The sequence below is a fragment of the Loxodonta africana genome, chromosome 8 (assembly GCF_030014295.1).
Source record: "Loxodonta africana isolate mLoxAfr1 chromosome 8, mLoxAfr1.hap2, whole genome shotgun sequence".
In the NCBI taxonomy this organism is placed as follows: Eukaryota; Metazoa; Chordata; class Mammalia; order Proboscidea; family Elephantidae; genus Loxodonta; species Loxodonta africana.
In genome coordinates this window covers 45,737,487-45,765,336 of record NC_087349.1, presented here as the reverse complement: position 1 = coordinate 45,765,336, position 27,850 = coordinate 45,737,487, and the positions used below count along the sequence as shown (strand labels likewise).

Below are 27,850 nucleotides of genomic sequence, written 5' to 3'. Positions count from 1 at the left end.
TAAATAAACCTATAAATTTTATTACTGTTTTAGTTTACATTTTTTATCACTGTAAATGGCAAACTCTTTTCCTGATATTTATTTTACATATTGTATTATATGAATGGCCTATTATTATTTTATTTCATTTGTTAGTTGGAACCATCATAGGATTTTACTATAAAAGATTTTATAAATAAGAATAGTCAAATTTTATAGAAGAAAAATTGAAGTAAGGAATCAAAAAAACATGATTATGACCAAAGAATCAAGGATGAAGGACAAGTAGAGCCATAGGCAAATAATATTGGGCCAGAAGTCAAGAGGTCAACCCTTTCATCCTTGTGACTATAAGGTAGATTTACTTAGTCCTTCCGAAGAAGATTCAATAATCTTCTATTGCTATACTCAGAGCTAGAAAGCATCTCTCAGAAGGATTTACAATTTGGTTAGTAGAGATTTTATTGTGACTCATCTATCCAAACTTACATAAAAAACCGTTGCCATTGAGTCCATTACGACTCATAGCAACCCTAGAACTGCCCCATAGGGTTTCCTGGTGGATTCAAACAGCCAACCTTTTGCTTAGCAGCTGAACTCAACCACTATGCCACCAGGGTTTCCCCAAATTTATACAGGAAAATCTCAATACAATCACAATTAAATAGCATAAAATATATAATTCATAATAAAATACAAATATAATTATGATTATAACTAAATAACTGTAATCACGTACCCCCTCAGATGCATAATTAAACTCTTCTAACACTGCTCCCTTTTATTACATTACCCATACTAGATAGCCTTTGGTTAGCATGTGGTGAGAGTAGCCACACTGGGCCCACAGAGTTAGCTTTTCGTCTTAGACTTATTATGACTGCCATTGTTTCTAAGGCAGGCAAGCCATTAGAAATTTCAGTTCTCTGAAAAGTTTGTGCTTTAGGAATTAGGTAATGTTGTGGAGCAGACAGACTTTCTGGTATATTAAATATATAATTCATCTTAAAAACTTTCCATTCATGATTCATTCATAATACAATTCAACAAATATTTACTGGGGCACCTTTTAAGTTTCAGGCATATATACTCAAGTCTCCCTGTCTTTAAAAACAAAAGAAAATAAAATTCTCCCTGGCTTTAGGTCTGTCTCTAACTACATAGGCTAAACATCTTGAGAGAGGCCATACTTACTGTGTTGGTTATTCACTCACCATTCTTTAATCCACTGTATTCTGTTTTTGCCCTTACCACCCCAGTGAAATTACCAAGGAAACCTCTATCTAACTAACGGGAAGATTCAACCCTTATTTTACTTGACTTTTCTGTTGCTTCTAACATTGTTAATCATTTCTTTTTTTCTTTTTAATTGAGCATCTAGCCTGCCTCTTCAAGTGTTGGTGTTTTCTAAGATTCGGTTCTTGGTTATCTTCTACAGGCTCTCTAATCTCACTCACCATCATAATTTCAAATTCCTTCTAAATACGTATGATTTCCAAATACGGCCTCTCTCCTGCTCCCTAGACAAATATATACATCACTGCTTCTGTGTATTTTCACTTTGGCAGCCCTTTGTTGTTAGCTGCCATCTAATCTGCTCTTACAGTGGCCCCATGTACAACAAAACAAAACGTTGCCTGGTCCTGTGCCATCTTCACAATTGTTGCCATGCTTGAGTCCACTGTTGAGGACACTGTATTTTGAGTGCCTTCCATCCTAGGGGACTCATCTTCCAGCACTATATTGGAAAATATTCTATTGTTATCCATAGGGTTTTCATTGGCAAATATTTGGAAGTAGATCACGAGGCTTTTCTTCCTAGTTTTTGCCTGGAAACTCTGTTGAAACCTGTCCACCTATCTTATTATCCACCTCCCTAAAATAATTCCTTTTCTTGTATTTCCAGTTTCAGTGACTGGGGCCAGAAATGTAGGAGTCATTCTAGAAGCCATTATAACACTAAGTTATCAAAATTTGTTGAATATATACCTTTGATATCTCTCAGATGTATCTGCTCATCTTTACACCCCACTTCATGCTGTAATCTGACCATCTGAGTTCTCACTTTGATTACTGATCCCTTACTTTATTCAAAACATATCCAAAAATCTGACCACTTTTCCCTGCATTTTTCGCCATCACACAGGTCCAAGCTCCCATCATTTATCTCTCTCTCTTTTTTCAAAAATAATGTTTTTATTGCATTTTCAGTGGAAGTGTATATAGCAAAACAGATTCCCATTCAACAATTCCTATACATATTGTTCAGTGACATTGGTAACATTCTTCCCATTGTGTCAACATTTTCATTATTTCTGTTCTAGTTGTTCCGTTCCCATTAGTCCAGTCTCACAGCCCCCCAACCTTCTCATCTATGCTTTAGAGTGCTCCCATCATTTATTTGGACCACTGTCACAGTCACCCAACTTGTCTCTCTGTTTCTGTCCTTGCCCCTGTCAGTATATCCCTAACACGCTCACAAGAGTGATTCTTTAAAAGCTTACGCCACAGCATGTCACTCTTCTGCTCGCCATTTTACTCAGACCAAAAGTCAAAGTCTGACTTAATTTTTTTTATGTCCCTCTTGCTCACTTTCTTTGCTCTGGTCACAATGGCATCCTTGTGATTTCTTGAACCAAGCACACTCCCACTTCCAGGTATTTGCACATTCCGCTCCCCCCACCCGCCCCCACCCCGTGCCTGGAATACTCTTCTCCAGATAGCTGTATGACTTTCTCGTTTACTTTCTTTAGGTTTCTGCTTAAATGTCACTTTATTAACGAGGCCAAACCTGACAACCGTTTATAAAATGGTAACCACCTTCTACCACCCCAGTCCATGCTCTCTATTCCTATTTATTTTCAGAGGCTAGAACGTTGCCTGGCGCATAGTAGAGGCTTCAGAAATATTTGCTGAATGAATGAATGTACTTGCTGACTCAAGTTTCGCCTCTTCAGTCAACACCCATATGGCTGCCAGAATGATCCTTCTTTAAAAAAGGTCTGATTCTGTCATGAGATCAGCCTCATCTCTCACCCTTGCAGAACATACTGCAAACTCCTCAGTTTTCAAATTCACCATTCTCATTTGCACTTTCATATATTTACATGTATTTGCACATTCTGTTCCCTCTAACTGGATGTACTCTAACTGGAATTCCTCCCCTCCCATTCTTCAGTTGACTAAATCCTTACATGTGCAGACTTCTAGTTCCAACTCATTCTTCATTCACTTATCCATTTATTCAACCAACAGATACTTTTTGAGCTCCTCTATCAGCCACTATGCAGGGTACTCCCGCAGCATCCAGAGACTACTTCTATTACAGCAGTCCTGTGATTGTATTGCAACTGCTTACTTTTCTGGCTCACTCACTAGTTTTTGAGCTCCTTGAGGGCCAAGGCCATATTTTTCATCTCTGTATTCTTAGTACCCAGTACCAAGCAGTCACAAAATATACCATCACTATGCACTTTTGTTCAAATGAGACCAAAAATTCTTTTTTTGCAGGTTTCAGGTAGACATTATCAATCTCTGAATGACCCATATTGCATAGCTATTATCAACAAATTGCCACAAATCAACAGCTTTCTGCTGGTATGACTAGAGTCTTGCTGTTTGCTTAAGTAGTTACAACATTTAATAATGTTTTCTATATTTAGATTTTTAGACTTCAGAATATCACTTTGCAGACTTTAACACGCTATCATGATTTCGTGGCTAATTACGTTGAAAAGGTGTCAAATGGGAAACGGCACAGTGTTCTGCAAAGCATTTGCTAGTAATGCTATCTCGTTACCATTTTATGTGGTATCAACAAATGAGTATAGATTCATATACTGCTACAGATGATTTTTTCATTGCAGCTTAGCATCAAAATCCAAACGGGGAAGGATAACATTAAAAAAATTTTCTATTGTAGTAAAAGTATATGTAACAAATTGTTTACCTTTTTGACATTCAGCAGAGATAATATTCTACCAATCACTTTATTTATGATTAACTTCCTCATTTACAGGCTTGTGAAAATGATATTTGAAGAGAGCTGCCTATCAACATCTGATCTCTTTAATAATTCCATTTGTAAATTATTTAGCATCTGCATCCTGCCGTTATGTAAGGACCATGTAGTTGTGCTAGCTCATTAAAACTGCATTACTTTCGACCCCAGAATTCACCAATGGGACTTTGTTATAGACACTATGAAATTTTGATTAGGATTCTGAAACAAGAGCTTGTTAAAGTAAATACTTGCTATACATGTTGACATGTTATCACAGTGCTGAAAAACAACAAATTTTTAAGAGAACGATGATAATGCAATAAAAATGTACTGAATCAACAGAATAAAAATTGTTAGAAAATCCTGCAGTGAGATCATAAAATAACTCCTAAGTCCTAAAACCACTTGTAAGATGAAAAGGAGGACTCATCCACTACCATCCAGCATCATGGAATTCATGGTCACAATCAGGCTGAAGTCCTGAAAGTCAATTTTCTTTTTAACTCTGGTAGAATTCCATGAGCACTTAAAGAACTGTAATGACGCAGACGCAACTTTTCAGGCTCATTAAAAACTGACAAGCGATTTTCCTTATGACTAGAGCTAAAAAGCTTTGCCATTCTATGATTGTTGAACTTTTGTTGGAGTGAGTCCTCTCTTTAACGGAATATGAAAAATTTGTTGTTCTTTGTGACTTGCAAGTCTTAAATCTGGAAGATCTTTTGTTCCTTAACCTGCTCTGGGAAGAAGTTTGTGTATAAATACCTTGAACTGTAGCACATATCCAGGTTTCAGGGTTAAATCTCGAGTTACTGCAAATCGATCCCCATCTGATTTCCCAAATACCATGGCTGATGGCGTGACAGAGCAGAAGGTTTCATTTTTGACCATTCCTTCATTAGCCAACATCAACCACACACTCATTTGGTTCATAGGGTAATCAAAAGCTGGCTTCTCGTAAAAGTTCTAATAGAAACAATATAAACAACACAGAGAGGCAATTTGATAGCTCTGAAAACAAGAAAAGAATTTTCAATTCTTGACATGCAGGGCCGTGTACCATTTGCATTTCTACAAAAAAAAAAAAACAGCAGGATCTCTAAATTAACTGTTTTTTACTGCTATTAACTTTTTCTACCAATGATTTAACAACTGAAAATATTTTGCCACCATGTATCTAATAATTTTATAAACATGTGGATAATTTTCCTTGATGACCTGGCCAGGTTTCATGATCTTTTTTACATCTAAATAATTTGTGAACTAGTAGCATTGAAAGTTGATTAAGTGCTGCAAACACCAAAAAACAAACAAACAAACGAAAAAGCCCAGTTACTATTGAGTTGATTCTGACTCATGGCGACCTATGTGTGTCAGAGTAGAACTGTGCTCCACAGGGTTTGTAATGGCTGATTTTTTTGGATGTAGATTGCCAGGCCTTTCTTCCAAGGTGCTTCTAGTTGGACTTGAACCTCCAACATTTTGGTTAGCAGCCAAGCATGTTAACTGTTTGCATCTCCCTGTGACTCCAGTGCAAACACAGAAAATTTATATTACATATACAACGTTAAACACTAAATTCTTAAGAAAGTGAGTAGTTCTTTAATCCCATCCACTTTGACAACCGCTGTCTTCTTGGTGCTCAAACAGATGAGAAATACCTGGGGTAAAGTCGGATTGACAACTGGGATAATCTGCTTCTGCTTCTCAGAGAGAATGATGATGTCATCGACCGCCCACTGGTCATAGTCCTCCCCCGAGAACACAGGCTGCCACCAGCGGAACCTGGTGCAAGGGGTCTTGGCAGCAGCTGGAAGCTCCAGATAGACAAATCTGCATAAAAGCAAATCATTTATGGTTGGGAAAGGAAAAGCTGTGTTTTTCTTAGCAGCTTGTTAAAATAACAAGGATAGCAACAAGAAAGCATTTTGTTTTTTTTTTGATCTCTTGATATTTTTGAAAAGTTTCTAAGTTTGGACAGATCAGACAAGAGATTTAAAGCTGAAAGTAAGTTCAATCCTGGTCATGTTTATTTCATTTGGAATTGTATCTTTTGGAGAAGGGGCAAAATATTTCAATTGAGTTTGATTCACTGAACTATAACTTTTGACTACCACGACATTGGTTGTAACATTTTCAAGAAATATTAAGAAAAAATGTTTCTTCATGACACATTAAAATAGAATTATAAAACTTTCAAAGCAATTCTTACTTCTGATGGGAAAACATAAATATACATTAAAAATAAAAAATAAATCACCTATAATCCATTGCATGGTGTTAGCCGCTGTTAACATTTTGATGGGTATCATCACAGATGTAATCTTTTATACAGATGAGTTATTATATATAAAATTTGGTTCCTATATTTTAAAACTTAACATTATATCAAACATACATTCTTAGGTCATAAAAATGAATTCCTAAGATCACTGTAATGTCTAGATGATTTTTTATTGTATGAACATAGTATTATTTAACTTTTAACTATTGTAAGTAGTCCTGTGATAAGAATCTTTATGTATAAAGCTTTACCTACACCTTAGTTTCTTCCTTATATCTTTAAGGAAGATTTATAGAAATGGAATTACTGGGTAAAATAAATTGATCATGTTTTTAAAGCTCTTAATTTTGCCAAATTTCTTCTCTAAAGGGTTGTAACGGTTCATAGAATGACATGAGAGTCCCTGCTGTACTGTTTCCATGTGGTGACAGCATTTGGTGTAATTAAGACAAATGACTATTTGTTGAGGAACAAGATTTTTTTTTTTTATAAATATTGTCCATATTTTACCAAATATTTGTGTTTCCCCTTTTGCAACTTGTCTACTCATTCCTCTCGCCAATTTTTCTATTGAATCTTAGTGTTTTTTCTCAGTAATTTCTGTAAAGTCTTTACATGGACATTGATCCTCGGTCTCTTGTATTTGTTGCAAATACTTTTTCTCAATTTGTTTTCCTCCTTTTCAGTTATTTATGTTTTCTTCGACATAAATGTTTTTATTTGCATGGAATACATTTCTATGAATGTAAGTAGTCTTTCTTTGTGAACTCTTTTATTGAATTTGTTTTTAAGAAAGTTTGGATCTTTATCCAAGATCAGATAGTAACCTATTACTTAAATGTTTAAATCTTTAATCAATCTTTGACACTTTTGTGATGGTATAAGGTGATAATCAAAGTAGATATTTTCCCTCAACTTCTTAGCCATTTTTTCTAACACTATTTGGTTGAATAACCCATTTCTTTCTCCATGATAGTTGATTTGCCTTTTTTTATTTATAAGTTCTTATGCACATCTGTGTCAGTTTCTGAGTCATCTATTTGGTTTCATTGATTGTTCTGTCTGTTCATGTACAGGTAGCATTCTATTTTAATTATTTTAGCTTTATAATATATCATACCACATAGGGAACCTCTGTTTTTTTCCCCAAAATTTAAACTAGTTTTGCCTTACAGTTTTAGATATGAAGTTCCAAAAATACCACTGAGATTTTGATCAGAATGACAGTAAACTTATAATTAAGAGACATCTTTATATCACAATATTCAGTTTTCCTATCCAGGGATGACATATTGTTTTCCATTTACTTGTTTTCTTTTATAACTCTGAGGGAAATTTTGAAGTTTTGTAGTTTTCTTCACAGAGCTTCTTGGTATCATTTGTTAAAGTTATTCTTTATACTTATGTATTTGCCCCTATGAATGGAGTCTTTTCCCGCATCTTCCAATACAGAGTTTCTTAACTATTTCAGTATCACAGAATTTTTTTTTATAATTTGGTAAAAAGTATGATACCCTCCAGAAAAATGCACCTTTACATACTATTTGAAGGGGTTCATAGATCTCCTGAGTCCAGGTTAAGAACTGTTAAAACTGAATATTGTTGGTATTTGAAGGTAGGGATTGAATTTTTATTTGTCTATACAGTTATCTGGAAACACTGGTGGTGTAGTGGTTAAGTGCTACAGCTGCTAACCAAGAGGTCAGCAGTTTGAATCTGCTCCTTGGAAGCTCTATAGGGTAGTTCTACTCTGTCCTGTAGGGTCACTATGAGTCGAAATCGACTCGATGGCAGTGGGTTTGGGGTTTTTTTTTTTTTTTTTGGTATATAGTTATCTAGTCACTCTAATGAACTCTCAAATAATTTCCAAGTTGAACAATTATATTACTTGGGAAAAATAATTTTGTGTCATTTTATGTCATTGTTTAAACCAGTTTGGGACCATTAATAATTCTTTCTCTACTGCTCTTCATCTTGAGCAATCTCACTAGGCTCCATTTACCAACAATTCTGGACTTCCTTCTTTGATGTTATGCCTTCTGTTTTACCCACTTGCCTCTTTTCTGGTTTCTGCCTGTGACCCTCAGAAGAAATGCTTTCGGTTGGTCTCTCTTCATGTCTACTTGTGTTATATTATGAAGACTTATGTCACCTTTACAAGACTGGATGTCTTAAAAAAATTTATGAACCTTCAATGTACAGAATAGGTGTATTTTAAGAAGTATGTCTAAAATATATTTGATTTACAAGAATTTGATCTATATGTTCTTCAAGAGTAAATATATTCAATAAAACAAAATAATAATAACATATTAACACATCGATATTAACATATGAAAATTTAATAATGACTGGCGGTCAACATATGAAGAAAAAATTTGTCTTTGTGTTAAAGTGGCAATACAGAGGCTATAAAAAGGAATACCCTAAAATTGATGGATATCCTTCAGTAGGTTTTAATGATATTTAATATTTAAAATATAAAATTTGAAAATAATACATAACTGCAAAAGAACTAAATTGAAATATACATAAAAACATTGATTACTTTGTATAGGTACTAATGTTAAATGTGAGTCACTTTCCCAAGTTCTCTAATAGTCATTGGCTAAGACATTTTATTCCATATATTCTCATCCATTGAAATGAAGACAGGGAAGGGCCAGTGCAGAACTGTACAGAAGCCAAGCTTCATAGACTCACCTTATACATGGTGAGGACTAGCCCAGTGTGCAGCCCTGTCAAAACTTTTCACAAAATTCATCTTGCTGTTAAATCTAATAGCTGAAAATATTTTGTGCATATGTTAAAAAACCACAAATGGAAAAAGTCTGAGTTTTTCTAAACAGTGCAGTGAGCTTGGAACATTCCTGTACCACAGAGTTCCTTTGGGAAAGCAGTGGTTAATCACCTGGCTTTTCTTTTGGTCACAATTCTTTTCAAAGTCTTTAAAAATTCAAACTTGAACACAAATGTTTTCATTCATACACTTAACTGAAATGAAATCCTTATATATCAGGCTATCATTCATTTCAACTCTATATCAGTTTGTCTCTTTTTGCAATTCAGAATGTTTTGGAAACACCTCAACAACAATGTATGTAATCTTTACCATTCCTGGGAACCACTGGAAGGTCCTTGGGGTGGGTGGTTACCTGGGTTTGCTGAAGTCTGAGAAGTACATCTCTGCCAGCAGGTACCACTGGATGCCTCCGTTGTTGCTATACTGAAGGAGGACGCCCTCCTCTCTGCTGTCGGGCTTGTTGCATGCAGCACTCTCTCCGCCTATCTGGATGTAGAACTGGACAAAATCCACCCAAGAAGTATCCAGATCCCAGCTCACCAGCTGTCTTTTTCCAGCCTTTCCAAAGGACAGAAAAACCATAGATTCAATCATCTTGAGGGCTTTGGTATTTTGTTGTTTCAGTTTCAATTTCATATGCACACCCTAGCACTATGTGGAGAAGGTTTTGCCCCTAGTTACAGCTGAGAGGAGAACGTTATGCCATTTAGTTGTCTCTGTAACTGTTCCTAGATCCACTTGATTAGTCTCTACTTCACTGATTCCCAGATTCAGTTGTGAAACCCTTGGGAACTGCTAATTATACCAAAGAGTATTTGAAAGTCTTTAAAAACACAGAAAATTTGATTTTAATTAAAACAGTCCCAATTCTTACTTTATAAATTTCTTCCAGGCAGCGTAATGGAAAAGAAAGATCATGTGCTTTGAAATCAGTCAGAGTGGAGTTTGAATCTCAGCCCACTATTCACACTGTTCATTAGCTGTGTGACCCTTCTGAGCTTTTATTTTCCTCAAGGGCATAATATGGATAATAATACCTCCCCTCATAGGGTGTTGTAACAATTAGATGACACAACATGTTGCATATAACTTGCCTGCCACATGGCTGTCTTCCTTCTAGAACACTCTCTCCAGAGATATGCCTCAGACCCATCTCTGCCATGGTGATTGAAGCACAAGGGGCAAGACGGAAACTTCTTGACAAAATGAGAGTAGTAGCAAAGTCTCTCAGGCTTCTAGTCTCTTGATATCTCCCTCTGTCTCTTTCTCTCCCTCTTAAACTAGTTTTTTCCCAAACACTAAATAGTGTCTTTGCGTCTTAAGTATTGAAAGTCTGCTCAAATTCAGCCACTTGCTTCCTTTGCTTAGCGTGTCCCCTGCATGTCACAGTCCTGTTGTGAGATGTTAGATACAAGTTGACAAGGGTTGTCATTATTCCTGTTGTGTTTAAACGGTTTTATGTGAATGGGATTGAAAAAATGTTTGCTCATGAGATTCTTCCACCCAAACAGATTCTGCCAAAGCTAATCCACGGGCTTCCCTAAGCTGACCTCAGAGAGCTGCTAAAGGGTTCAATTAAAAATGGGAAAGAAAATCTGAGATAATATACACAGCATAGAGAAAAATCTCTCTCACACTTACAATTCAAACCCTACTCTAATCAATTAAATTAATTATGGAAAAAACAAAACAAAACCTTTTGCCAAGAAGTTGATTCCAACTTACCCCAACCCTATTGGACAGGGTAGAACTGCCCCATAGGGCTTCCAGGGAGCAGGCGGTGAATTTGAACTGCCAACCTTTTGGTTTAACAGCTGAGCTCTTAACCATTGCTCCACTAGGGCTCCAGTTATTAGAGGTCACATGAGAAATACTTGGGGTTAATTTAAAAAGTACACTGTTACTCATAGATCTAAAGCTAGTTAAAAGGTTCCAAACATAATTGAGCATGCCAGTAAAAAAAAAAAAAAGCTTAATCCTGAGAGAGAAATGAATTTTTTGAGCTATTAATTTTAAGCGTGTATTGGAGGAAATTTTTAAAAATAATATACAGCTTAGACATTTGTATGTGCTTTTAATTTTTTTTCATTGATTTGAAATACTGTGTGAAACACCTTAGTGCTGTAAACTGCCTAGTATTTTCATGCCTCAAGATCATTACAGGAAGAATGATTTTGAGAAGCAAAACTATAAAACCTAGCAAGTTAATTCCAATTTAGCAAACTTCTATGAGAAACGGCATGTGGAAATGAGCCAGAAGGATAAAGATCAAAGGTAATCTTTATCCAATTATCACAATTAGCTAGCTGGAATGATTGGTCTATTGTGAAATTCACAGAGCTGTGTTGTTTTTTCAGTAGACCATGGTGTTAGTCTACAGAGGTTTTTGAAAAGTGTTTTGTGGGATTTTTGTAAGTGATGGAAAATATCACACAAATGCTTAGTTTGGCATCGTGAGTGTTTTTTTTCCTAGAGAACAGCACACATGATTTTCTTTTGTTCAGTGACCTGAAATATGGAACATTGTTTGAAGGCAGAAAAAAAGAAAAGGGAAACGGCTCATGCAAAGTTTTTGTCAGAATTTAGAATTTACATACACTTGTTTGAAGTTCTTCTACTATTCCGTGATCTGTGTATTTACGTGTGTATGTGAAGACTAAAGTACACATACTATGTGTGTGCACGTGTGTGTTAGAGTAATAGTTATGGATTCTCTCACTCACTCCCGGAGTGTGAAAAATATTCTCCAAGTTTTCTCAAGATTCTATTTTAAGGTGGTTCACTGCTTTAAGGGTTCAGCTAAAATGAAAACAAGTTTTAATAGGTAGCACTTACACACTTACACCTCTAAAACAGTTTGTGAACCTTCGTCTTTTTCTTCCCATTAAAGTCTTTAATTAATCAAAGTGCCACTAGGAAAACAAATAATACACTGATCATTTCTTTAGAAATTGTTATTTTTCCATTTTCTTTAATTAATGAAATCAATTAATTAATTCCTATCTTCGATGAACAGTTACTGGGTGCTACTTATGTCAGGTAACACCACATGTGCTGGGAAAACAATCATGAAGGGGCTTCATAGACCTGGTGATCGGTGTGTATGTAAGTATGACAACTAAGGGCTACAGACCAAGTCCTGACTCCTAGTTTTGCCCCATTTGGCCAAATGATCATTTATCAATTCTTCAATCTACAGTCTCAAGAGTATTTATTGACATGTAACATGCTTAGCACACAGCACGCCTTCCTGAGCTGAACTCCTTCTCCAGAGTTCTGCTCAGTCAGTGGGACTCTCTGGATTCTGCTGGGTACTATGACGATAGAAATAAAGTTGGAATCCTGTGTCTGCCCTCAAATTAACTGAAAACCAATTGGTAGGATAAGGTATAAAAGGGCCAAATAATAATCCAATGAAGCAATGCAAAATATATGCATACAACATATGTGAGAGAAGAATTCAGAGACAGGAGAGATTTATGTAGTTTGCCATAGTCCTAGGAAGCTTCCTGGAAGCAGCAGGATTTGAACAGTATGCTGGAAAGTTTATATGGATGTAGAGAAGATGGAAGTCATATGGTAGGCAGTGGAGCCTGAGCAAGGCAGGGAAATGGACACAAGCTGGGATGATGAGAAGAGCTTCCTGGTTGGAGCAGAGAGCTCATGTTTGGAAAAAGGAACTATGTTATATAGTTTGGGTAGCAGTATTGAAGGCCTTCCTGAACATTTGTGAGTAGGAAAGTGACAGGACGGAAGAACATTTTTAGATAAATTAACCCAGCGGTGGTATGCACAGTGTAAGGAAGAAAAGGTGGGAATCACTGGATTAGTTCACCCATCCATTCATTCATTCACAGTAATTATTGTCTACTACATGCCAAGTATCATTTTAAGCATTGAGGATACAGCAGTGAATATGACAAGAAAAATTCCCTGCCCTCATAGACCTAGGCCCTCATGATTCCCGTGGATGAGGGGCATGGCTATGGAAATGCAAGGGAGGGGATGGATATGACTGATGTCTCACAGCGGGCACAACAGGACTTCACACCAGCGTAGATATAAGCAGAGACAGAGGTTGCTTTGTTTCCCCGAAAACAACTTCTTTGTTTGGGCTATTGCCCCTTCACCACTCCAATCATGCTTGTTGGTGGAGGTTTCCAAACCATGCATTCCACCTCACTGTCAAAGAAGTGAGCACATGACTCTGGATGTGCCAATCACAGTACACTATTCTTCCCAGGACACTCTGATTGACCAATCAGAAACCATCCCCCAATTTTTCTATGGAGCTGTTTAAAAAAGTCTTCCTTTTTCTTTCTCGAGTACAAACTTCTCTGGACATGGTTCCAGTCTCCTACTGAGAGCTAACCGGAAAAGAGATCTACTACCAAGGAGAGAGTTCTGTGGGCACTGAGTTTCTGGTTCCAGATATCCCCTGAGGCCAGTTCCATCTTAGCCCAAGCTAGTTTCTCCCACTTAAGATTGAAAAGAAAGCTGAATAATACAAGGGAAAAAAGTTAAAAAAAAAGACTCTTAGATATTTTGGCAAAAATTTTGAGGGAAAGCTGGACTGGAAAAGGAAGAGAATGATTTTACTCTGAAATGGTGATTTTATATGCAGGGCATATATATGGAAACATTCAAAGACACATTTGAAAATTATTCTCATAGAATATAATTGCAATAGCTAAGAGTTACTGAGCTCTTTCCATGTGCCAAACACTATTTAGTCTTTATCTGCATCAACTCATTTAATCTTTCCAGTATTCCACTTTATAGTCGAGGAAGCTGAGATACAGACAAGTATTATAACTTTGCAAGGCGAACCAATTATAGAGATTTGGAGCCCAGATGCAAACCCAGGTAGCCTGACTAGAGAGATCATCTTGAATTAAATAGAAATGGCGATAGTAAACTAGAACCTTTCTTTGTTTATGTTAAATTGCCTGTGCATGTATGTGTGTGTATATGCACACACATATGAGCCCAGGTGTTTAATGGAGTACCCAAATGATACATATTTTTGAAGAATTCATAATCTTGTTTAAAAATTGATGCTTACGATAGGCATAATCTTGCCATTTACACACAATTAAACAGTGTGTCCAGATCTATGCAATGTATATTGGACACTTATTGGCTATCATCTCTAATATTAATGACCAAAGGACCTTAAATGTCAATGGATACAAAATATCACTAAATGGAATCCATCCCTGATTTCTACTTATTCTCTTCATTCTCTATCTTGTTTACTTGCTGACTCTTTGTTCTGGACCTGCATCAAAACAAAACCTGTACCTATTTTTGCATTTGCATAAATTAACTTGTCTTGGATTTCTGCCCAGACAGATTTTGCAACCTATCAATCCTAAGGTATATAACCCACACCACACCTGTGTACTTGTTACATGCTGTAGAATGGGACATTTCCATTTGTCCCTGAATTGGTGGCTATGGTCCCTGCTGGAAAGAAGTAGCGTGAAACACCCCACGTTCTAAAAAGAGGTACTGATAATTAGATTTGGACATGTTGGTCAGGTTGAAGAACTGGACCTTTTCAACTTCCCAGTCCCTTTGAAGACTATATATGGAGATTATCTAGAGGAGGGAAGAAGAAAGAAATGTCTTTCCCAAACTGTATCGAAGGAGGAAAGGGAAGTGGTTCCCCCGTCTCATCCTTAACCATGGGTTGGGGATGTTCTAAGAGACTAATTCTTAGAGATTGTAGCTGGCGCTTCAGTCCCTAGTTAGTGTCTACCAATCTGTATGTCTCACCTGCTACTACCACTGGGGAAGCTGAACATTGCAAGAAAAGCTTCTACACAGAGTCCCATATCATCAGATGCTGCAAGAAGCCACTGATCAGGTCAGAATAGGACCCAAGATGTCTGCCCACCATGAAGAGCTATCAGTTCCTAAGAACAGCTCTACACATTCCCCAACCCCCAGCATATTCCTTCTTCCTTCAACTGTGTTCCCGAGATTTAGCAAACGCTTTTATAGAAGTACTTTCTACGTGTTAGGCACTGTTCTATGTGGTTACTAACTCATTTAATCCACATAATAACCCTATGATGTAGTTACTCTTATTTTCCCCATTTTACAGATGTAAGTTAGAAAGTTAAGCCATACAGAGATCAAGTAATTTGCTCAAAGTAATATATATAGCTATGAAGTGGTAGAATCGGATTGAAATAGGCAGTCTGGCTCCAGACTTGCTTCTCTTAACCTCTAAGCACTGCCCCTCTACCACCACTAATCCTTCACCCACAGTCCACATGCTTACACATCCTCTAAAGGCCAGGGTGAGAAGAGACAAAGACCCTTCACCTCTCAAAGACCCTCAGGACACAAGCCTCGCTGCCACTGGAGGAAAGGAAATAAAACCATTTTACATGTGCACCCTTTGAGTTCAGACTGCTCCATAATCAAGTCACATATTGAAATAGCCATTGTCCCGATCACTCATTCCCAGCTCTTCTTAGTCATACCTTGCTGAAATACAGGGATGATCCAGAAGAGATGACCCCACACCCTTGTTCTGGTTTTACAATTTCTCCCCCAATAACTTCTTGCCAGTCAGACTCCCAACCGTTCTGGTTCTCAAAATCCGACATAATTGTGGAAGGGAGAGTAGCTTCGGGGTGGCATTCAGTGCCTTGATATCCCTGGTCACACCTATGAGAGAGCAGGACCACACGAACAAGTCACAGACTCATCTGTGATGGCAAAGATCATCTGACCTACGACATTACCCGTGCCTCACTTTGCTCAGGTCTCATCATACACAATCTTAATCTGTGTACGTGATAGTAACGACCTTCAGTTTTTCAAACCACAAATAAACGAATAGAATTCTTTCTTAAAAGAAATGATGCTTTAAAGGTAGAATTTAAGCATCATAGTAAAGAAGAGGAATATGGACATGTGTGTTTGTACGTGACGGCAAGGAGGGAGGGGAAAGCAAGATTTTCTTATAGCCTTAACAAGGCACATATAAATGCTTTTCTGCTCAGCCAGTACAGTAGCTCTGGCCACATTTTATAGCACCTCCTTCTGATTAAATTACTTCTCCTTTAGAGTCTTTAAGTATTCAAGTGTGTTCCTCTCTCATCCTCATTAGTGATAATCACCATCGCCCCATGTACAACCTTGTATTTCTGGCCAAGTGGTGTAGGAGAACATGCAGCAGCTGTTTGACTAGTGCTTTAAGACTGCCTGGGGAAGGAAAAGGAAACAACAGCAAGGCTCTCTTACCAAAGACCACTTTGGGGTTAATTAATAAATTCTGAAATTTTTAACCTAGGAGGCCGTTTTAAGGTTAGATAGTGAGATTTGGAATATATGGCTTTGTATTTATTGAAATGTAACGATATCTTTTACACCTAAAATAAGAAAAGGAGGATCTTTTTTTGCGGGGGGGGGGGCTATTTCATTACTTACCATTCTATTCATATAATTCTGTAGACAACTACTATGGTAGCCCTATAAACATAGGTCCTGAGAAGCACGGACCAGACCCCACACTTCCTGGATGCATGTACCTGCATACCCCGTGGTCGCACCAGCCATGGCCGCTGCACATGTTTGGGCACTGCTGCCCAATGTAAATGCTGTCCAGTGCCCATTCGTCTTGGATTGTGTAATAGCTCTGACTCCAACGGAAGCGGGTGGCACTGGACCTAGGAACAATGCAAAATGATTTTAAAAAGTTTCTTTTTAACTGATTATATGATGGTATAGACAAAGAATGTCAAAGTTCAAAATCTTTCAGATAACAAATTTTCTGGAACTTTTATTTAACTACCACTCGTTTCTTTAATTTAATTTGTACTCAATTACTGTGAACTTCAACAATTCTATCATGAAAGAAAGTTAAAAAGAAATCTGCCTGTACTGTACACAACCTTAATTTAATTGGATAAATTTTTAAAGGAAAACAAAATATCAGATTTTTGTTGCACAGAGATTTGCTGCCAGAAGAGAAACATAGTAAGAAATATTAAAGATAAAGATATTTGCTAAAGTGAGCCTCTCTTTCAAAGATGAAAATGTGAAGTATTTAACTTACAGTATATATATATATTTTTTAATACAAGTGGTTATAATAAATACATCAGCGGTTACAGGAAGGAAGACTTTTGGCTAGCTCTCGATATACAACAAAAGCTCTTGTTTGGAGGTATTGTTCTGGGGCTGAGGGGACATGCTACAATCCTATAAGTAAGAACATCTGGATGCTAAAATCTGTGTATTATTTCTGAAACATTAACTTGCTTAGGTTTTATAGACCCGCTCGTGTTAAGTGAAGATAAAAAGTTAAGCAGCCCATTACACAGAAGAGAAAGACTTGGAAGCTCGGATCATCTAAACCATATATAAAATCTGAAGAAGATATTTTGAGAGCAATGTCAAGAAGGCTTCCATTCACTGGCTACCCCAATTTTTTTTTTTTTTTTAATCACAGCATATTTTTCACCTCTAAGAATTTTCAGGGAGCTGCAATTAGTTCTTTTTAGTTAAGGTGCAAAAACAAAAAAGAAGAAGAAAGAAAAAACATTTTCAGAATTAATGTGCCTGCTCAGTTCTATTGATTAGGCCCTCTCCAAGCACACTATCCACGTACACACTTGATCGTAACAGCTTTGAATGATCCATTAAAGTCTACTGCGCCAATTATCCACATATTAAGTACTCCCTAAGTACATAACAGACTGTTTAAATCCAGACTAAGCCTTTATTGTTTATTTTACCAATGATCTGTGGCTAATAGGTTGCATTTTCATTCCTAGTAGGATAATTCCAGAATTCACTGAGGGGTAGCCGGTAGACACAGGTTTGCCGCATAGTAATGCTCCTCATGGTCGGTGTAATCGAACAGATACCTCTCCTCTATGACAGTAGTTTATATTTGTAATCAAACAGCCATCACGATTTTCATAGTCCCATTAAGAAATGGAAGGAGCCCTGGTGGTACAGTGGTTAAGGGCTTGGCTGCTAACTAAAAGGTCAGCAGTTCTAACCCACCAGTCCCTCTGCAGGAGAAAGATGTGGCAGTTTGCTTCCATAAAGATTACAGCCTCGGAAACCCTATGGGGCAGTTCTACTCTGTCCTATAGAGTTGCTATGAGTCGGAATCAATTCAACAGCAACGGGTTATTAAGCGATGGTTCTTGGAAAAGCATACTATCAAAGTAGATACATTGTCTTAGATCACAGAGTCCTACAGAACAGTAGTAAATAAGAATCATGTCGTGAGGGTCACGAAAAGAGATGACTGCATTCTTTTAAGACTGATTACAATCTGAGTCAAATCTAGGGCCACAGGTGACTAGACTATGAGCTCTTTTGGGAACAGGGATATCTTTTGTCTCAATAGTTCACATACCAAAAAACCAAACCCACTGCCATTGAGTTGATTCTGACTTATAGCAACCCTATAGGACAGAGTGCAACTGCCCCATAGAGTTTCCAAGGAGCGCCTGGTGGATTCAAACTGCCGACCTTTTGGTTAGCAGCTGTAGCTCTTAACTACTACGCCACCAGAGTTTCCACAGTTCACAGAGTTCACGTAGGAACAGAATAAAATAGGTGTTCAACAAAAGCTTGCTAACCGAATGGGTCAATGAGCAGGTGAACAAGCCAGGGAAGAGCAATCAGTGTCTGACTTCTATAGGTAATAGAAAGAGCAATGTGCTAGGAGAATGTCCCCTGACCCCAAGACTCTGGCTCTGCAACTTATCAGCTGTGTGACCTTCAGTGAGAAATGTAAGCCATCGGGAGCTTCTAGTTCCTCACCTCTTAAATAAAGGAGCTAGGCAAACTGATCTCTAAGGTCCCTTCCAGCTTTCAAATTTAATGATTCTTCTGGTGGTGTGTTGTTTAAGGTGACCATTTATTTTCCTTGTAGTTACATATTTAAAACTATGGCACACATCATTTTGAAGTTTTGATACTTCCAACTTTAAAATGGGGCTGGCTTTTTCCAAAAATCTGTTCTTTATTTCCCAATTTATTTATGTTTCTAAATAGTCACATGCAGATACATTCTAAATTCTTTTTCTAAGTACATTAATCCTTACATGTATCTTTTAAACTATTGAAAAAGATATTCTCTTAATTTTTTTTTAAATGAATTATTCCATTTAAAATTACAACCTACAGTTTAACGTGCTGGAAGGAAGGAAAAAGAGGTTGCGTATTGACTACATTTTTAGTGAGAAACAAGATTAGCTGTGTGAGCCATCTCTAGCTGGTCACATGTGTGAACACAAGGCATGATGTGAGCCATCTCCAGCTGGTCGCATGTGTGAACACAAGGCATGATGTGAGCCATCTCCAGCTGGTCGCATGTGTGAACACAAGGCATAATGTGAGTCATCTCTAGCTGGTCACATGTGTGAACACAAGGCATGATGTGAGCCATCTCCAGCTGGTCACATGTGTGAACACAAGGCGTGATGTGAGCCATCACCAGCTGGTCACATGTGTGAACACAAGGCGTGATGTGAGCCATTGCCAGCTGGTCACATGTGTGAACACAAGGTGTGATCGCACTGATCTGCAGCTGCGTCACTGCTAAATGTCACCCTCAACACAGATACTTAATTTGCCAATTCTCCTTCTCTGTCTTTCTCTCTGCCTTCTCTGTCTCTATTTTTCTCTGTGTCTCTCTTAAAAGTAAGTTCTCTTTGGAAGAAAATCATGTTCACTTTGGAGTCCAAAAATGGGAGTATTGTTCTGTGGTGTGGGTCATGAAATGGAGTTGACTTGCATTTAAAATACAAACTCTATGGAATTCCAAAGGCAACAAAACTTGACAGTCTTTTCTTTATTTCATTTTTTCCCCTATAAACTTCAAGATGGAAATAAAATAGCATTGAGTCATCTCTTGATAGTTAGGTAGCCTGAGGAATCAAGGTAAATGAAGGCTGACAAAATTGTATTTTCCACCTTCAGAGTTACTGTAATTACATTTACCCCATTATTCTGAAACTCATTCAGTCATTAGGTGTTGATTTGTTTATGAAGTCAGCAACTGACAGCTGTTTGGGTCTCATTAGGCCCTGTTCTTATGTAAATGTCTCTCATAAAAAATGAAATTAATTTTTATTGGGTAACAAATGCTTAGTTTACATACAATAGAATTTCTCTAAGCAGGTACATACATTCAATGTTTCCACCCTAAGTTGTCCTATTTCGTGCATTTTTCAAAGTTAACAGATCTTTGATAATGCAGGGACCATATTCACTTGTATGCATTCCATTTACACTCACATATGTTTGAATAAAAGCAACATTAGAAAAGATTTTCCAAAAAGGAATACTGCTTCAAACTCAACTGCACTCCCTTTTCCCAGTCCTTGAGAAAAATATGTCATTTGAAAAAGTTTGAAACAAACATAATCGATAAAATTACCAAGAATGCCAAAGAGAATTAAATGTACTTTAATCCTTATATCAGAGGTTTTGAGCAATATCAATCCCGAAACAGTAACAATAACTAGTTAAACACGTATTTTTTTTGAAACATAGCAATACCGTTTCATTTATGTATTAGTCAGAAGGAATGTTAAAATAAATATCCTACTGGGTTGTTTGTTTTTAAAAAATATTTTCACTTTCTTTTCCTGGCTTTAGAGGAAATTTGGAAAAAGTAGAATTAAATTTTTTAACTTACAAGCATTTATAAGTCATAGGGAAAAATAACCTAGTAGATTTTTTGTTTGTAAAAAAGAAATACCTTGTAGTAAAACATCTCTTTAGTTCATTGTAGCCCAATGAATTAAAATTTAATTTAACTCCTCAACATTTAATAAACATGCCTAACACAAGGAAGGCACTATGCTGGAGCTAAAGAGTTTAAGGGACATTATATTTCCTCTCAAGTGTCTAATTAACACTGATGAGAACTGACCTTTTGTGATTATATAAAACTTCAACTTGGTTGTAGTATCTTTTGAACTAAGAAATAACACTGCAGCAGTAAATTTGAGTCTAAAATAACCTGCAAAAGTTTTTTTGACAAAGACAGCCCTTCTTGGATATACCATATATTACAACTAAGAAAAATAGGAGTTAATAATGTTTCTGAGGATGAAAAGACATCTCGAAAATAAACTACCAATACTACAATAATTTTCAAATCATACATCACATGTTAATGAATACAAACTCATAATTTTTAAATAATGAGGGAAATACATTTAATTGAGAAGTAATGGGGAAAAAACTTAGTAGCTCTGCTCCCAGTATGGCCAGTATTTCCATTGTTCGATGTGTTGTTTTTCCTTAATCTTGATCATATATGCTAGGAATGTAATTAAAATTAAATAAAAGTCCAGATTCTATTCCCAGGAGTAGGCATTAAAAGTAGGATGTTAGAGAAAGCAGCCACTTGTTACACAAGACATTAATAGAGCACCTAATAGCTCACAGCTGGATATAGAAATTTCAAGCATTTTATTCCAACTGACAGAATGATGCATCCTTAAAAACAACAAGGAAGAATTCTTACATAATGGAGTAATTCAATCTTCTACTAAAGGAGCTATAAAAATAATCCCAGGTTGTAATCTGCCCAATTGTTTTGGTAGAATGTTACATAAAATAATCTCAGAATGCATTATTTAATAATTTTACAAAAAGGTTCTTGGAAGGCAGGTACCACAGAAAAAAAAAATTCTTGCCTCCTTTATGATTTTTTCTTCTACACGAATCACAGAATCTTAGAATTCCTGAACTGTGAAAGGCCTTTAAGATCATCTACTTAAACATCTTTATTATACTCCTGAGGAAATAGGCTTGAAGAGGCTGTGAACTGTCAAAATCATGTGGTTAATTAATCATTGGTAGGGCTATACTGAGAACTTAGGTCTTCCAATTTCTAGTCCAAAGCTCTCTCTTGGGTGAGCACATCTTGTTCCAGGGCTTTAAATACTACCCATAGCTCCAAACTCAAGTCCATCTGTCTTCTTGTCATTTCTGCTTGGATAGGTAATTATCTCAAACTTCACATTACAAAAATGGAACTCCTAATTCCCTGCCCCCAAATCCATTCCTCTGCAAGTCTTCCTCATCTCAGTCAGTGGTACTACCATGCAACCAGTTTCTCAAGGCCAGAATTTAGAATAATTTTTGAATCTTCCCTTTCTCCCACAGACCACATTTAATCCATCAATAGGTTCTATGTGATTAAAAACATACTTTACAAATGATAGCTCTTGGCATCTCTTCTGCTACAATCATACTCCAAGCCACCAACATCTATGGCCTGGACTATGGCATCAGCCTCCTAACTGGTCTCCCTGTCTTCACTCTTTTTCCTAGAGTCTATTCCTCACACAGTGGCCAGAGGAATCAATCTAACACAAAACAAGGTCATATTTGGGGAAAAAGATACTGTGCTTTTCTCTTTCACATTACCAAATGTTTAACCTTCTCCCCAGTTAACCGAGGCCTCTGCTTTCTGGGGAATGTTTTCTTTATTATTACTAAAGACAGGCAAAGAAAGAAAAAAGAGTAGATATTAAGCTTTTAACATAAAAAGCAGGGCTTTGCAGCAAGACAACAGCCTTGCAAGCAAAACTGTCTTGAGATGGGATTTTTAAAATTCCTGTGTCATTCCCTTTTGTATGTCAAAATCCAGGGAACTGAATCATTGAATTCTCCCATAAAAAGAAAAAGTTGGGCAAGAGGGAAGTCAGAAGAAGCTGGAAAAATCCTGAAACCAAATCTCCACATTTTTTATTCACTCACTTTCTCATAGCTCCTCAGTTATAAAAGAAAGACACAGGTATTTTGATACAAAAACAATGAACATCTTGTCATTGTGTTCACCTCTTCTTCATATTCAAGACATGGTAATAGAAACTGTAAAACAAAGTAATGGACATATCTAAAATGTTCTCTCTCACCAAGTTTTCTGGGGGAGAAGTAGTGTGACTCTTCTCCACTGTATGAATTCACTGGCATGGTAAACACTTGCCGAGGTGAATTCCTGACAACTGGGCACGCTTGGAAGGCACTCCTAAAAGAGAGTCAGGCAAAAGTCAGGGTCAGCTTCTACTTCCCCCAGGGCCAATATAGTTACCACCCACCACAAATGAAGAAGGCCTTAGAGAAATCTATGTCATAATCTTAACCACTTGCAATATGGAAGCAATCCATCATTTTTCCTTCTGTGAAGCTAAAATATTTGGGAAATAATGGCAAACAAGATGCCACACTGAAATTGTCTCCTAATTCTCACATGTAAAAACAGAAATGGATTAGGATTCATTTTTTTTTTAACTGTTTCCCTAACACCAGCATTTGTTAAACTTGTTATGTCACTACAGTATTTATGAATTTACTGCAGTGCCAGATGACTGGTATATGTATATGCATATTCTATCCCAAGAGACGAGTTTATGTATTTCTTTTTGCTTTTTCTTAAGATAAGAGAAACCACATCCATAACATGGCCTACCACTATAGGGAAAGGAGAAAGACATAGACACATTTATAGAGAAAGAAAGTTCGAGAACATAATATACAAAACACTACTCTAGAGTATCCAGTCTTGAAGTTATTCCCATTTCTTTTTAATTTTTAATACTTTCTAGCATCATATAGTGAAGAATGTGGTATTCTTGTAATCTGCTCCTGACTCTGCTCATATGTCAATTCTAAGTTATGAATAACACCATTTCTTTTCAACCAAGTCTAAACTTTTAGAACATTATTTTCTTTGTTTCCTATGTAAAAAGGAAGATGTTGCCTGTCATGAGTTTCAGAGAAAATGGACTTACTTCCTGGACAAGGTGCCAGGTAAGGCCGTGGTTGGTTGAGTACTCCAGTTTCACCTGGTTGTCCATGTGTGGAGTGTATTTCTGGCCACATCCCATCACCAAGCTGAACTGAATCATATAGGATGCTCCTATCTGCATTGATTGTGTTTCCACATAGCGCATACTTGAGGCAAGTTTAGAATCTCCTGTAAAACTGAAAGAGGCACAGAAGTGGAAAACAGAAAATCCAAAAAAGCAATGTATTAAGAAAAAAGTAAGGTTTTCACTTCATATATATATCAAAATAGTTTCATTTTATTTATTTAAACCTTTCTGAATTCTAGAATGGATTTAAGCCAATCTAAAAAATGCAATTTAAAACAATTTTCCTACCAAAGAAGTTTTTTTTTTTTTTTAATATTTTAGAGTTGTCAGATGTGTCTGAAAATGGATACTCATATACTCATACATTGCTTATGAGTATAAATATTTTGTCTTCATAATCTCAATTCTGTGAATCTACTCTAAGGAAAAAATCCTAAATTCAGAGACAATCTTACAAAATACAATGAATATTGTAGGATTACTTATAATAGTAATTGGCATCAATCTCACCGTCAAACTGCAGGGAAAATGGAATGCTTAAATAAACTGGTATAGCCACTTGATAAAATATTACCCATACTTCAACATTTATGATGGTAATATGATCACATTAAAATGTACATGATAAAATAAGTTGAAATGATTCACAAAGCGATGCATTTAAGGAAAGACTTAAAGGAAATTCACCAGAATGTTCACAGTGGTTGTGTTTGGTGGTAGGAAATCAGATTATTTAAAATTTTTCTTTCTGTTTCTATTTTCCAAATAGACTTTAATATTCATGCATAAGTACTGAAAAAAATCATAATGTAGATTTAGTGGTTGTGACTCAAGTGAGTAAAATCCATTTTAAATGTGTCTTTACTGAGTACTATGTATTTGAAAACTACTTGAGGGCAGGCACAATTTTTTTTTTTTTTTAGAGAAAACTGCTCATGGAGTTTATAATATATCAGAGGTTCAAATATAGACACATTTCCATTGTAGCTATGATGCAAATATTCAATGTATGTTCCCAAGGTCAATCACACTCAAGTTTTGTCTACCTCAGTACTTGCTTTTGCACTTCTGAAGCTGACTCAGTATCACTCTTTAACAGTAACTCACATTAGTCAGAAGGCTTTGCTAAAGTAGGCAAAGGAGATAATGCAATACTCTGTGAAATCTTTGAGACATTAAATATTTTTTCTTAATTATGTTTTCTGAATTGGCAGAATAAGGAATAACTATTCTGACTTGCTTCTTACAGAGATTAAGATGTTATTTAGAGAAGGAACATGGTTCATACAGAGCATCACCGTGGACTTGGCCTCAAGGTTAGAAATTTTAAGAAGTTTGTCCCAACAGTCAGTAATTATATTTTCCTAACATTTTCTGAACTAAGGTTATGTACTTGGACAATGAATAGAGAAGCAAATTATAAGAGTTTAAATATCTGGTTCAGCTGAATAATCAATAAAAGGAAAGGAAAAGTCCTATTCAATATGGTTGGTCTTAGAAATCCACTTAAGGTATAGTAAATGCCACAGTTGTTTACTGTCATTTATAAAGACGTCCACTATTTGTTAAGGCTATGTTATTTTTATTTATTTATTTATTTAATGTCCTAAGACTGTGCTAAGCACAATACCCACATTATCTTCTTTATAATAAATAAAAAAACAATAATCCTATGAAGTAAGAATTATCACTAATTAACAGATGAGGAAACAGGGCTAGTAAATGGTAGAGACTCAATGAGAAGTCAAAACCTATTCATCATTACACCATCTCCATGTTTTCTATTATTATAAGATCAGGAGAGGAAAGTACTGTAATTTTGAGTGAGATTCTTTGAGAGTTAATTTAAAAATCATTAATTTTCATTTACTATGCAACTTGTCAGTTTGTCATACCATGGTGGCTTACATGTTGCCACAGTATTTCAAATACCAGCAAGGTCACCCATGGTGGACAAGTTTCAGCAGAGCTTCCAGATTAAGACAGACTAGGAAGACGGAACTAGCAGTCTACTACTGAAAAAACTGGCTAGTGAAAACCTTCTGGACAGCAGTGGAACACTGCCTGATATGGTACCAGAAAAGCCCCTCAGGTTGGAAGACACTCAAAAGACAACTGGGGTAGTGCTGTCTTCTCAAAGTAGAGTCGACCAGAATGACATGGATGGAGTTAAGCTTTCGGGACCTTCATTTGCTGATGTGGCATGACTCAAAATAAGAAGAAATATCTGTAAACATCCATTAATGATCACAACATGGAATGTACAAATTATGAATCTAAGAAAACTGGAAGATGTCAAAAATGAAATGGAATGCATAAGGATTGGTATTCCAGGCATTAGTGAGCTGAAATGGACTGATATTAGCCATTCTGAATCAGACAATCATATGGCCTGCTACGCCAGTGATGACAAATTGAAGAGGAATGGCATCGCATTCATCGTCAGAAATAACACTTCAAGATCTATCCTGAAGTACAACATTGTCAGTGACAAGATAATACCCATATGCCTACAAGGAAGATCAGTTAATACGACTATTATTCAAATTTATGCACCAACCACTAACGTCAAAAATGAAGAAATTGAAGCTTTTTACCAACTTCTGCAGTCTGAATTTGATCAAACATGCAATCAAGATGCATTGATAAATACAGGTGATTGCAATGTTGAAGTTGGAAACAAAGAAGAAGGATCGGTAATTGGAAAATATAGCTTTGGTGATGGAAATGATGCTGGAGATCACATGATAGAATTTTGCAACATCAACGACTTACTCGTTGCAAATACCTTTTTCAAAAACATAAACAGTGACTATATACTTGGACATCACCAGATGGAATACACAGGAATCAAATCAACTACATCTGTGGAAAGAGACAATGGAGAAGCTCAATATTATCAGTCAGAACAAGGCCAGGGGCTGACTGTGGAACAAACCACCAATTGCTCACATGCAAGTTCAACCTGAACCCAAAGAAAATTAAAACAAATCCACAAGAGCCAAAATATGACCTTGAGTATAAAAAAAAATCCCACCCAAATTTAGAGACCATCTTACGAACACATTTGACGCACTGAATACTAATTACCAAAGACCAGACAAGTTGTGGAATGACATCAAAGATATCATACATGGAGAAAGCAGGAGGTCATTAAAAAGATAGGAATGAAGGAAAAGGTGAAAATGAATGTCAGAAGAGACTCTGAAACTTGCTCTTGAATGTAGAGAAGCTAAAGCAAATAGAAGAAATTACAAAGCAAGAGAGCTGAACTGAAGATTTCAAAGGGCGCCCAAGAAGCCAAAGTAAAGTATTACAATGAAATGTGCAAAGAACTGGAGTAAGAAAACCAAAAAGGAAGAACACGCTCAGCACTTCTCAAACTGAAAGAACTGAAGGAAAATTTCAAGCCTTGAGTTGCAATATTGAAGGATTCTATGGGTAAAATACTTAATGACGCAGGAAGCATCAAAAGAAAATGGAAGGAATACAGAGTCACTGTACCAAAAGAATTGGTCGACGTTCAAACGTTTCAGAAGGTAGCATATGATCAAGAACTGATGGTAATGAAGGAAGAAGTCCACACTGCACTGAAGCATTGGTGAAAAACAGGGCTCCAGGAATTGACGGAATACCAAATGAGGTGTTTCAACAAACAGATGCAACTTTGGAAGTGTTCACTCATCTATGCCAAGAAATTTGGAAGACAGCTACCTGGCCAACTGAGTGGAAGAGATCCATATTTGTGAGCATTCCAAAGAAAGGTAACTCAATGGAACACAGAAATTATCAAACAATATCATTAACATCACACCCAAGTAAGATTTTGCTGAAGATAATTAAAAAAATGGATGCACAAGTATACTGACAGGAAACTGTCAGAAACTCCAGCTGGATTT

At 36.6% G+C, this 27,850-nt stretch overlaps 1 protein-coding gene across 1 annotated transcript in view; it reads right to left on the bottom strand.

Moving 5' to 3' along the window:
• Window positions 1-27,850, bottom strand: part of RELN (reelin) — a 525,949-nt gene that overhangs the window by 104,374 nt on the left and 393,725 nt on the right. Inside the window, exons 21-27 of the mRNA XM_064289885.1 lie at window positions 23,868-24,060; window positions 22,992-23,104; window positions 16,620-16,757; window positions 15,567-15,753; window positions 9,422-9,627; window positions 5,644-5,815; window positions 4,748-4,948 (exon numbers count right to left, since the gene is read on the bottom strand). Coding sequence (XP_064145955.1) covers window positions 4,748-4,948; window positions 5,644-5,815; window positions 9,422-9,627; window positions 15,567-15,753; window positions 16,620-16,757; window positions 22,992-23,104; window positions 23,868-24,060 — 1,210 coding nt within the window. The remainder of the gene's footprint in view (window positions 1-4,747; window positions 4,949-5,643; window positions 5,816-9,421; window positions 9,628-15,566; window positions 15,754-16,619; window positions 16,758-22,991; window positions 23,105-23,867; window positions 24,061-27,850) is intronic.